Source organism: Eleginops maclovinus, chromosome 21, assembly GCF_036324505.1.
Source record: "Eleginops maclovinus isolate JMC-PN-2008 ecotype Puerto Natales chromosome 21, JC_Emac_rtc_rv5, whole genome shotgun sequence".
Lineage (NCBI taxonomy): Eukaryota > Metazoa > Chordata > Actinopteri > Perciformes > Eleginopidae > Eleginops > Eleginops maclovinus.
In genome coordinates this window covers 3,518,853-3,531,117 of record NC_086369.1, presented here as the reverse complement: position 1 = coordinate 3,531,117, position 12,265 = coordinate 3,518,853, and the positions used below count along the sequence as shown (strand labels likewise).

The 12,265-nt window shown below is 41.4% G+C and overlaps 2 protein-coding genes and 1 long non-coding RNA gene across 4 annotated transcripts in view; 1 reads left to right on the top strand and 2 right to left on the bottom strand.

Annotated features, from left to right (window-relative positions):
* The window catches only part of LOC134883892 (cadherin-6-like), a 37,941-nt gene extending 27,347 nt beyond the window's left edge, over positions 1–10,594 (top strand). Inside the window, exon 11 of the mRNA XM_063912380.1 lies at positions 7,507–10,594. Coding sequence (XP_063768450.1) covers positions 7,507–8,009 — 503 coding nt within the window. The 3' untranslated portion in view covers positions 8,010–10,594. The remainder of the gene's footprint in view (positions 1–7,506) is intronic.
* LOC134883893 (uncharacterized) lies at positions 7,245–9,602 on the bottom strand. The gene is made up of 3 exons (XR_010168347.1): positions 9,415–9,602; positions 8,710–8,757; positions 7,245–8,220 (listed from the first exon to the last, which is right to left on the bottom strand). It is a non-coding gene; the product is annotated as an uncharacterized LOC134883893 (long non-coding RNA).
* A 797-nt stretch (positions 10,595–11,391) lies between the features above and the next one.
* Positions 11,392–12,265, bottom strand: part of drosha (drosha ribonuclease III) — a 73,672-nt gene continuing 72,798 nt past the window's right edge. For both annotated transcript variants that reach the window (XM_063912376.1, XM_063912377.1), the window contains exon 32: positions 11,392–12,028. In XM_063912376.1, coding sequence (XP_063768446.1) covers positions 11,898–12,028 — 131 coding nt within the window. In that variant the 3' untranslated portion in view covers positions 11,392–11,897. The remainder of the gene's footprint in view (positions 12,029–12,265) is intronic.

Below are 12,265 nucleotides of genomic sequence, written 5' to 3'. Positions count from 1 at the left end.
TGAGTACACTCTTGCAAACATTAGTTTTTTTGTTTCAATTTGAGCTTAATTTTACCCTTGTTGGCTTCATTGAAAATGAGGTTTGAGAGTTTCTAAAAACTACAGTAAATTTTTGGTCAAAAATAAACACGCCGTATTATGCCTCATTTGGACAGAATACACCGTTCCCAACCCCTACGCAGCATTCGCAGTCATTTCTCAGCATGTTTTGGACGTGATATCCTGTTTCAAATAAATGGAGCAGGAAAAAAAACGACATGGGTTACTATGTCGTTTTTTCCATTTTGGTCAAAAATAAACACGCCGTATTATGCCTCATTTGGACAGAATACACCGTTCCCAACCCCTACGCAGCATTCGCAGTCGTTTTTTAGCATGTTTTGGACGTGAAATGCTGTTTCAAATAAATGGAGCAGGAAAAAAAACGACATGGGTTACTATGTCGTTTTTTTCCATTTTCGGTCAAAAATAAACACGCCGTATTATGCCTCATTTGGACAGAATACACCGTTCCCAACCCCTACGCAGCATTCGCAGTCATTTTTTAGCATGTTTTGGACGAAATATGCTGTTTCAAATAAATGGAGCAGAAAAAAAAACGACATGGGTTACTATGTCGTTTTTTCAATTTTGGTCAAAAATAAACACGCCGTATTATGCCTAATTTGGACAGAATACACCGTTCCCAACCCCTACGCAGCATTCGCAGTCGTTTTTTAGCATGTTTTGGACGTGAAATGCTGTTTCAAATAAATGGAGCAGGAAAAAAAAACGACATGGGTTACTATGTCGTTTTTTTCCATTTTTGGTCAAAAATAAACACGCCGTATTATGCCTAATTTGGACAGAATACACCGTTCCCTACCCCTACGCAGCATTCGCAGTCATTTCTCAGCATGTTTTGGACGTGATATGCTGTTTCAAATAAATGGAGGCGAAAAAAAAAACGACATGGGTTACTATGTCGTTTTGGTCAAAAATAAACACGCCGTATTATGCCTCATTTGGACAGAATACACCGTTCCCAACCCCTATGCAGCATTCGCAGTCGTTTTTTAGCATGTTTTGGACGTGAAATGCTGTTTCAAATAAATGGAGCAGGAAAAAAAAACGACATGGGTTACTATGTCGTTTTTTTCCATTTTTGGTCAAAAATAAACACGCCGTATTATGCCTAATTTGGACAGAATACACCGTTCCCTACCCCTACGCAGCATTCGCAGTCATTTCTCAGCATGTTTTGGACGTGATATGCTGTTTCAAATAAATGGAGGCGAAAAAAAAAACGACATGGGTTACTATGTCGTTTTGGTCAAAAATAAACACGCCGTATTATGCCTAATTTGGACAGAATACACCGTTCCCAACCCCTACGCAGCATTCGCAGTCGTTTTTTAGCATGTTTTGGACGTGAAATGCTGTTTCAAATAAATGGAGCAGGAAAAAAAACGACATGGGTTACTATGTCGTTTTTTTCCATTTTTGGTCAAAAATAAACACGCCGTATTATGCCTCATTTGGACAGAATACACCGTTCCCAACCCCTACGCAGCATTCGCAGTCATTTCTCAGCATGTTTTGGACGTGAAATGCTGTTTCAAATAAATGGAGCAGGAAAAAAAACGACATGGGTTACTATGTCGTTTTGGTCAAAAATAAACACGCCGTATTATGCCTCATTTGGACAGAATACACCGTTCCCAACCCCTACGCAGCATTCGCAGTCATTTCTCAGCATGTTTTCGACGTGAAATGCTGTTTCAAATAAATGGAGCAGGAAAAAAAACGACATGGGTTACTATGTCGTTTTTTCCATTTTTGGTCAAAAATAAACGCGCCGTATTATGCCTCATTTGGACAGAATACACCGTTCCCAACCCCTACGCAGCATTCGCAGTCATTTCTCAGCATGTTTTGGACGTGAAATGCTGTTTCAAATAAATGGAGCAGGAAAAAAAAACGACATGGGTTACTATGTCGTTTTTTTCCATTTTTGGTCAAAAATAAACACACCGTATTATGCCTAATTTGGACAGAATACACCGTTCCCAACCCCTACGCAGCATTCGCAGTCATTTCTCAGCATGTTTTGGACGAAATATGCTGTTTCAAATAAATGGAGCAGGAAAAAAAAACTACATGGGTTACTATGTCGTTTTTTCCCATTTTTGGTCAAAAATAAACACGCCGTATTATGCCTAATTTGGACAGAATACACCGTTCCCTACCCCTACGCAGCATTCGCAGTCATTTCTCAGCATGTTTTGGACGTGAAATGCTGTTTCAAATAAATGGAGCAGGAAAAAAAACGACATGGGTTACTATGTCGTTTTTTTCCATTTTCGGTCAAAAATAAACACGCCGTATTATGCCTCATTTGGACAGAATACACCGTTCCCAACCCCTACGCAGCATTCGCAGTCATTTCTCAGCATGTTTTGGACGTGAAATGCTGTTTCAAATAAATGGAGCAGGAAAAAAAAACGACATGGGTTACTATGTCGTTTTTTCCATTTTGGTCAAAAATAAACGCGCCGTATTATGCCTCATTTGGACAGAATACACTGTTCCCAACCCCTACGCAGCATTCGCAGTCGTGTTTTAGCATGTTTTGGACGTGATATGCTGTTTCAAATAACTGGAGCAGGAAAAAAAACGACATGGGTTACTATGTCGTTTTTTTCCATTTTTGGTCAGAAATAAACACGCCGTATTATGCCTCATTTGGACAGAATACACCGTTCCCAACCCCTACGCAGCATTCGCAGTCATTTCTCAGCATGTTTTGGACGTGATATGCTGTTTCAAATAACTGGAGCAGGAAAAAAAACGACATGGGTTACTATGTCGTTTTTTTCCATTTTTGGTCAAAAATAAACACGCCGTATTATGCCTCATTTGGACAGAATACACCGTTCCCAACCCCTACGCAGCATTCGCAGTCGTTTCTCAGCATGTTTTGGACGTGAAATGCTGTTTCAAATAAATGGAGCAGGAAAAAAAACGACATGGGTTACTATGTCGTTTTTTTCCCATTTTTGGTCAAAAATAAACACGCCGTATTATGCCTCATTTGGACAGAATACACCGTTCCCTACCCCTACGCAGCATTCGCAGTCATTTTTTAGCATGTTTTGGACGTGAAATGCTGTTTCAAATAAATGGAGCAGAAAAAAAAACGACATGGGTTACTATGTCGTTTTTTTCCATTTTTGGTCAAAAATAAACACGCCGTATTATGCCTCATTTGGACAGAATACACCGTTCCCAACCCCTACGCAGCATTCGCAGTCATTTTTTAGCATGTTTTGGACGAAATATGCTGTTTCAAATAAATGGAGCAGAAAAAAAAACGACATGGGTTACTATGTCGTTTTTTTCCCATTTTTGGTCAAAAATAAACACGCCGTATTATGCCTAATTTGGACAGAATACACCGTTCCCAACCCCTACGCAGCATTCGCAGTCATTTCTCAGCATGTTTTGGACGTGAAATGCTGTTTCAAATAAATGGAGCAGGAAAAAAAAACGACATGGGTTACTATGTCGTTTTGGTCAGAAATAAACACGCCGTATTATGCCTCATTTGCACTGAATACACCGTTCCCAACCCCTACGCAGCATTCGCAGTCGTTTTTTAGCATGTTTTGGACGAAATATGCTGTTTCAAATAAATGGAGCAGAAAAAAAAACGACATGGGTTACTATGTCGTTTTTTCCCATTTTTGGTCAAAAATAAACACGCCGTATTATGCCTCATTTGGACAGAATACACCGTTCCCAACCCCTACGCAGCATTCGCAGTCGTTTTTTAGCATGTTTTGGACGAAATATGCTGTTTCAAATAAATGGAGCAGAAAAAAAAAACGACATGGGTTACTATGTCGTTTTTTTCCCATTTTTGGTCAAAAATAAACACGCCGTATTATGCCTCATTTGGACAGAATACACCGTTCCCAACCCCTACGCAGCATTCGCAGTCGTTTTTTAGCATGTTTTGGACGAAATATGCTGTTTCAAATAAATGGAGCAGGAAAAAAAACGACATGGGTTACTATGTCGTTTTGGTCAGAAATAAACACGCCGTATTATGCCTCATTTGCACTGAATACACCGTTCCCAACCCCTACGCAGCATTCGCAGTCGTTTTTTAGCATGTTTTGGACGTGAAATGCTGTTTCAAATAAATGGAGCAGGAAAAAAAAACGACATGGGTTACTATGTCGTTTTTTTCCCATTTTTGGTCAAAAATAAACACGCCGTATTATGCCTCATTTGGACAGAATACACCGTTCCCAACCCCTACGCAGCATTCGCAGTCGTTTCTCAGCATGTTTTGGACGTGAAATGCTGTTTCAAATAAATGGAGCAGGAAAAAAAACGACATGGGTTACTATGTCGTTTTGGTCAGAAATAAACACGCCGTATTATGCCTCATTTGCACTGAATACACCGTTCCCAACCCCTACGCAGCATTCGCAGTCGTTTCTCAGCATGTTTTGGACGTGAAATGCTGTTTCAAATAAATGGAGCAGAAAAAAAAACGACATGGGTTACTATGTCGTTTTGGTCAAAAATAAACACGCCGTATTATGCCTCATTTGGACAGAATACACCGTTCCCAACCCCTACGCAGCATTCGCAGTCATTTCTCAGCATGTTTTGGACGTGAAATGCTGTTTCAAATAAATGGAGCAGGAAAAAAAACGACATGGGTTACTATGTCGTTTTTTTCAATTTTTGGTCAAAAATAAACACGCCGTATTATGCCTCATTTGGACAGAATACACCGTTCCCAACCCCTACGCAGCATTCGCAGTCATTTTTTAGCATGTTTTGGACGAAATATGCTGTTTCAAATAAATGGAGCAGGAAAAAAAAACGACATGGGTTACTATGTCGTTTTGGTCAGAAATAAACACGCCGTATTATGCCTCATTTGCACTGAATACACCGTTCCCAACCCCTACGCAGCATTCGCAGTCGTTTTTTAGCATGTTTTGGACGTGAAATGCTGTTTCAAATAAATGGAGCAGGAAAAAAAACGACATGGGTTACTATGTCGTTTTGGTCAAAAATAAACACGCCGTATTATGCCTCATTTGGACAGAATACACCGTTCCCAACCCCTACGCAGCATTCGCAGTCATTTCTCAGCATGTTTTGGACGTGAAATGCTGTTTCAAATAAATGGAGCAGGAAAAAAAACGACATGGGTTACTATGTCGTTTTTTTCAATTTTTGGTCAAAAATAAACACGCCGTATTATGCCTCATTTGGACAGAATACACCGTTCCCAACCCCTACGCAGCATTCGCAGTCATTTTTTAGCATGTTTTGGACGAAATATGCTGTTTCAAATAAATGGAGCAGGAAAAAAAACGACATGGGTTACTATGTCGTTTTTTCCCATTTTTGGTCAAAAATAAACACGCCGTATTATGCCTCATTTGGACAGAATACACCGTTCCCAACCCCTACGCAGCATTCGCAGTCATTTCTCTGCCTGTTTTGGACGTGAAATGCTGTTTCAAATAAATGGAGCAGGAAAAAAAACGACATGGGTTACTATGTCGTTTTTTCCCATTTTTGGTCAAAAATAAACACGCCGTATTATGCCTCATTTGGACAGAATACACCGTTCCCAACCCCTACGCAGCATTCGCAGTCATTTTTTAGCATGTTTTGGACGAAATATGCTGTTTCAAATAAATGGAGCAGGAAAAAAAACGACATGGGTTACTATGTCGTTTTTTTCCATTTTTGGTCAAAAATAAACACGCCGTATTATGCCTAATTTGGACAGAATACACCGTTCCCTACCCCTACGCAGCATTCGCAGTCATTTCTCAGCATGTTTTGGACGTGATATGCTGTTTCAAATAAATGGAGGCGAAAAAAAAACGACATGGGTTACCATGTCGTTTTGGTCAAAAATAAACACGCCGTATTATGCCTCATTTGGACAGAATACACCGTTCCCAACCCCTACGCAGCATTCGCAGTCGTTTTTTAGCATGTTTTGGACGTGAAATGCTGTTTCAAATAAATGGAACAGAAAAAAAAAACGACATGGGTTACTATGTCGTTTTTTTCCATTTTTGGTCAAAAATAAACACGCCGTATTATGCCTCATTTGCACAGAATACACCGTTCCCAACCCCTACGCAGCATTCACAGTCATTTTTTAGCATGTTTTGGACGAAATATGCTGTTTCAAATAAATGGAGCAGAAAAAAAAACGACATGGGTTACTATGTCGTTTTTTTCCATTTTCGGTCAAAAATAAACACGCCGTATTATGCCTCAGTTGGACAGAATACACCGTTCCCAACCCCTACGCAGCATTCGCAGTCATTTCTCAGCATGTTTTGGACGTGATATGCTGTTTCAAATAAATGGAGCAGAAAAAAAAACGACATGGGTTACTATGTCGTTTTGGTCAAAAATAAACACGCCGTATTATGCCTAATTTGCACTGAATACACCGTTCCCAACCCCTACGCAGCATTCGCAGTCGTTTTTTAGCATGTTTTGGACGTGAAATGCTGTTTCAAATAAATGGAGCAGGAAAAAAAACAACATGGGTTACTATGTCGTTTTGTTCAATTTTCGGTCAAAAATAAACACGCCGTATTATGCCTCATTTGGACAGAATACACCGTTCCCAACCCCTACGCAGCATTCGCAGTCATTTCTCAGCATGTTTTGGACGTGAAATGCTGTTTCAAATAAATGGAGCAGAAAAAAAAAACGACATGGGTTACTATGTCGTTTTGGTCAAAAATAAACACGCCGTATTATGCCTAATTTGCACTGAATACACCGTTCCCAACCCCTACGCAGCATTCGCAGTCGTTTTTTAGCATGTTTTGGACGTGAAATGCTGTTTCAAATAAATGGAGCAGGAAAAAAAACGACATGGGTTACTATGTCGTTTTTTCCCATTTTTGGTCAAAAATAAACACGCCGTATTATGCCTCATTTTGTTTTGGACGTGATATGCTGTTTCGAAAATAAAAGATACGTATCCCTTTCAATATTTTGTGTCTTATGTCCAACAAATGCTAAAAAACAACTGTGAATACTGTGTACTGGTTAAGAGCCGTGTATTCTGTCCAAATAAGATTTAAAATCAGCATGTCAAAAAAATTGAAAAACATAACTTAGCATATCATGGCTAAAAAAAAAACATCGAGATAAGTCATAATATACAACACATTATATTATGACCATTATTTTCCCTTAGCTCAAATGCAATGATGCAACATATCACGTAGATGTGTCTCTAGCACACCATTTATTGTGTTTTCTAAAACTGCAGTTTTTGTGCTGGGGAGGCAAAATACATAATGCATCCTTGTGGTAGCTGAACATCAGTGAACACTCATGCAATATCACAAATTCCCCCTGGACAGTCCCTGGCCTTCAAAACGAGGAGGAGCAACAACAGCAAAAGTCACCAAAGTCTGACGCTTGTTGTCTTTGTTTTTGTTCTCCCTGTAGTGATCGTGGTGCTGTTTGCTGCCCTGAGGAGACAGAGGAAGAAGGAGCCTCTGATCATCTCCAAAGAGGATGTCAGAGACAACGTAGTCAGCTACAACGATGAAGGGGGCGGAGAGGAGGACACTCAGGCCTTTGATATTGGCACACTGCGCAACCCAGAGGCCATCGAGGACAACAAGCAGCGGAGGGACATCGTCCCCGAGACCTTCTTCCCTCCTGTTCGACGGCCCGTGCTGCCCCCGATCCGGGACAATAACGGGGACGTGAGAGACTTCATCAACCAAAGGCTGCAGGACAACGACAGTGACCCAACGGCACCACCTTACGATTCTTTGGCCACCTATGCTTACGAGGGAACCGGCTCCGTAGCGGAGTCCCTTAGCTCCCTTGAGTCTGTGACGACCGAGGGCGACCAGGACTACAACTACCTGAGCGAGTGGGGACCCCGGTTTAAGAAACTGGCAGACATGTATGGGGGTGACGACAGCGACAGGGATTCCTAACGAGAGCCTGGCACAGAGACAAGGAGAGAAACATTGAAATGAAACACACATTTAAAACGTTCAGGCAGTTGTGGTGCATGTGTGGCGATAACAATGGACCAAGAAACGAGCACCGTTTATCCACGTGCTCCTTCACCGCCACCTTTCAGTTGTCCCCCCCGGTGACCAGACGTAGGCTTTGTGTGTCCAGTCAGTGTTAGTTGCGTTTTGCCTGGGTGCAGTGAAAAGAGACGTTGTGTCAAGACATTTTTTTGTGTGTATATGGGTGTACATGACGCCCAAATATATCTATACCAATATTTTCTTTTTCGTTCATTTTTCCAAAGCTGCGTGTGATGGACACGTTCAACAAGCAGTTTTGTAAACCTACAAATATGCCTATGTATTTTTCAGTGTTTCTGGGACAAAAACATGCTGCATATTGTGAGTTCTATCTTAGCTTGTGTATGTACGGTAATATGATACGCTGTAAAGTTCTTTTTAATAGGGATTTCTATTGTCCAAAATATCCCTCCTTATAGCAATGGCTGACTCATACAAGGCACTCATCCACAGTTCAGCTTGAGATTGGATCCGAGGTATGAATTTACAAATAGTGCTGTTGACGAGTGGCTAATAAAGCATCCCTAAAGCTGTCATTTTTTAATTTCATCTCCACACAGCTTTAAACAATATGCTGTAAGGTGATCCAAATACTAACTGGAGCTGAATGTCTTGAGAAGGACTTTTCCCCCGTGCAGCCAACAGTCTGAAAAACAAAAAAAACAGTTCATTTCGAAGAAAAAATGACCAGGCTCAGTTAGAGGGAAATGCTGGTCTTGTTCCCTCTGATTCACTCTGTACAGCATGGTGTGAATCAGTCACGTTTACTCCCTGCACTGTTGTGATGCCACTGAGCTCAGAACTAGCATCACATTAGATTAGATAAAACATCCTGTGGACTGTTACCATTAAAACCATTCACTCGATGTTATTTTCTTATCTGTAAAGATGGTTTCTTTGTACCTGTATGTGTGATGAAGAAAGACGGGAAGATTTGACTTCATGTACCAAGCTGGAAATATTTCAATTAGAATTGATCTAAAAATTAAATCATGTGTTCAAATGTAAACTCTGTCCATATGTAAATCTTTATACTTCATTTGACAAAGTTTAAATGGATCAAAAGATGCCTTACATTATAAAATCTAAACTACGCAATGAGAAGTGGCCTAAAACAAGTCAACAAAAGGAAGGGTTTTTCTGATCAAGGAGTTGTGTTTGTAGAGAAGGCTCCGCCCACAGTCGAATGTAACATAGCGGTTTTTGGAGATGTGCCAAACAGCACCAGTATTTTCCTTTCAAACGACTCCTAATCACATCCTTCATTACATGTACTGTATGTAGTGTTGAACGTGAAGCTCACCCAACTGATTTCCTGAGGGACGGACAGCCTTTCCCGTAGTGGCGCTTACGAAGGGGCCTCTGACCTTTGAGCAGGGCTGAATCTTAAACGCAGAGCGGTGTCCTCTGCCTCCGAGAGAAGGTCAAAGCGTTTTCCTGCAGCGAGAACACACAACAAGTTAGCCTTTCACGAGATTAAGAAAAACATAGAAGCATTTTTCATCACTATAACTTCAAGAATAAACGGTTAAGGAATAAAGTAGGCTTGTTCAACTAGGAGGGCAAAATAATAAAGACAAAGCTGCAGCTAAAACAAGCTCTGCCCTCGCTTTAGCAAAAGGCCAACATGGGAGGAGGCTGACATTTATCAGACGTCGGGAACAGTAATAACAAAACATAATGGTATAATTCTTCACAGCGATACACTGTCTGTGCTCCAAAAGAGGCTTTCCAGAGCAGCACATTTAACAACCTAATTGACAGTGGTTGGAAAATTCTTTACGCTCTGCTATTGTATACATGCATTCTTTTTTTTCGCCCCTTGTTTTTGTTTATTAGCTTGTTGCTGTGGCTCCCATTGTAAGTGGCCATTTCAGACTGCGGCAGTGTTGCTGTGATAAGCGTTTAATGGGGTTAGAAACCCTTCACTCTAAGAAAACTGCTTCTCTGCCTCGAGGTACAATGCGAGGTCTCAAATGGAAATCAACATGACAGCAGCACTCCACAAAAGCATTTTTTCATTCACTATTTTCTGTCTCCGTACGGGATGTCAGCATATCGCCATTACAGAGACGTGCTTGTGTTTTCCTATGGAGAGTATAATTGCCTCCAAGCATTGGCGCCATGCTCAGCTAAGATAACGGAAAAGTGTTGCACATCTGAACGTACCGCAACGCCATTTCTGTTCTTCCTTTAAAGTTGAGGCGACCGGATGGTGGCGCTGATGTCCTCTTTCTCCAGATACGGTAGATCTGTGGTTGTTGATGTGTAGACTCGGTCGGCCTCGGGCTCACCTCTGCTACAGTATACTATGTTGGTGACAATGTGATTGAGCAGTGGAGTTTTTGTCAATGTAGAAACAACCTGAGAGGTTGTGGTAGTGTAAGGGCCCCTACATCACCGGCCATTCATCAATCTGCTTTGTAAAACGTGATATTTTGTACTGAATATTTATATGACACGATTAAATATCTTTAAAATCAGCTTCTCTGTTTTCTTTGTGAGGCATTCTTCTGAAAAAAAAACCACATTCATTAAATGGAGGGGGGGGGGTGCACTTTGAGAGGTTGATGCTCCTGTGGAATAACTCTTCTTGTGTTCCTTCCGGTTATGAAGGATAATTTAACTTGAATCTGAATTATGACAGCGGCCACAGGCTAGCAAGCAAGAGATTTACCATCCTCACAGGTACGTATATATTATCTTCGATAAATCAGAGTATAAGACTCCCAACTCGACACGTCAGATTGTAATTCTAATGACGGCCGTTGTTAAAGAGCTGGATCCAGAGGCTACTGAGCTGAGGAAATTGTTAATTAGACAATCTATAATTAAGATCTGTCACACAGCCAACCGGATTTGGAAAGAGGTTTAAAAAGAGGGAAAAAAAAATCTCATTTTGATTATTAGTGGACGAGTGGCAGATTGTTGTTAAGGACATATTCATCAGGTACGAGCCTGCGACCTTGGGGTGCTGGGATGTCTGCGTTCTGTCTCCTGATTCCTGCCAGCGGATAGAGATGTAGAGCTTTGTTTGTAATGTCTTGTCGATTATTCTCTCAGAGCTGGCTAAAAACATTGGACTGAGTGGAGAGATCTTCAGAATTGGTCGCGCAGGAGCCTGGTCACCTCGCAGCCGCAGCTTCAGAAACATCTTCACAGTCCGCTCCACTGTTTCCACTCCATGCTCCAGAAGTTTCCATTGAACATAACTGACTCAACCCTGTCTCTGTTGGGCCTCTAAGCAAGCATATAAAAACAAAGAAGAAGCAAACTAATAGACTGTTGATCTGAAACTTTATTTACAATATTATATTTAATGGTTTAATTAGCACTACATGCTTTTTTTAAAAACCTGTTAGCTTTTTTCCCCATTTGTTAGTAACATTGTGAGCCTCTGCTGTTTATAAGGATTTAAAAGTCATCTCAATATTTAAAGATAAGCGACAAACATGAACATAAGACAACATAAGGCCCTTTCACAGTGCTACAGGACTAAACAGCATCAAACATCACAGGGTGTTGCTTCACTTCTAATTCCGTTTGCTTCTGTTCCACTTTAAGAAAATCCTGCACGAGTTCCCCCTAAATCTCCGGGTTAAGAGTCCCAGCCACTCCTCACCTGAGTCCTCTCGTGTTAGTGGAGAACTTAGGAAACAGTTCATCATCATTACCAAACTATCGTGGCTGCCTTTTGCCAGCTCTTGTTTGGACAGCAGCCACATCTGCACTCAGAGCTCCTACATGTGGGCACTGCTCCTGATTGGCCGACGGAATAAGATGCTGTCACTTCCTGCTTTCCTCCGGCTCGTCGGTATCCTTCTCCTGCCGCTCCCGCTCTCGTCTCATCTCCTTCAGCTCCTGTCTGTATTTCCGCTCGATGAAGCGCTTCTGATGAGCCATCTGTGGGAAGTTATCTGGTGCAGGGAGAGGCAGAGCGGGAAACAGAGAGGAGTCGACCAAGGAGAACAGATAAAGAGGGGGAGAGACAGGGAGGCAGGGGTGAGAAGAGACAAGGTCAGTCCCGACTGGGCGGGTACAACAGTTTAGGGCTCAGATTGCACAGACAATAGTTTTCATAAGCGAGTGTCATGTTGTCACTTTGGCCAAATGAGCCAAAATGTTGCCGGCAGTACCCGGATTAAATTGCCCTC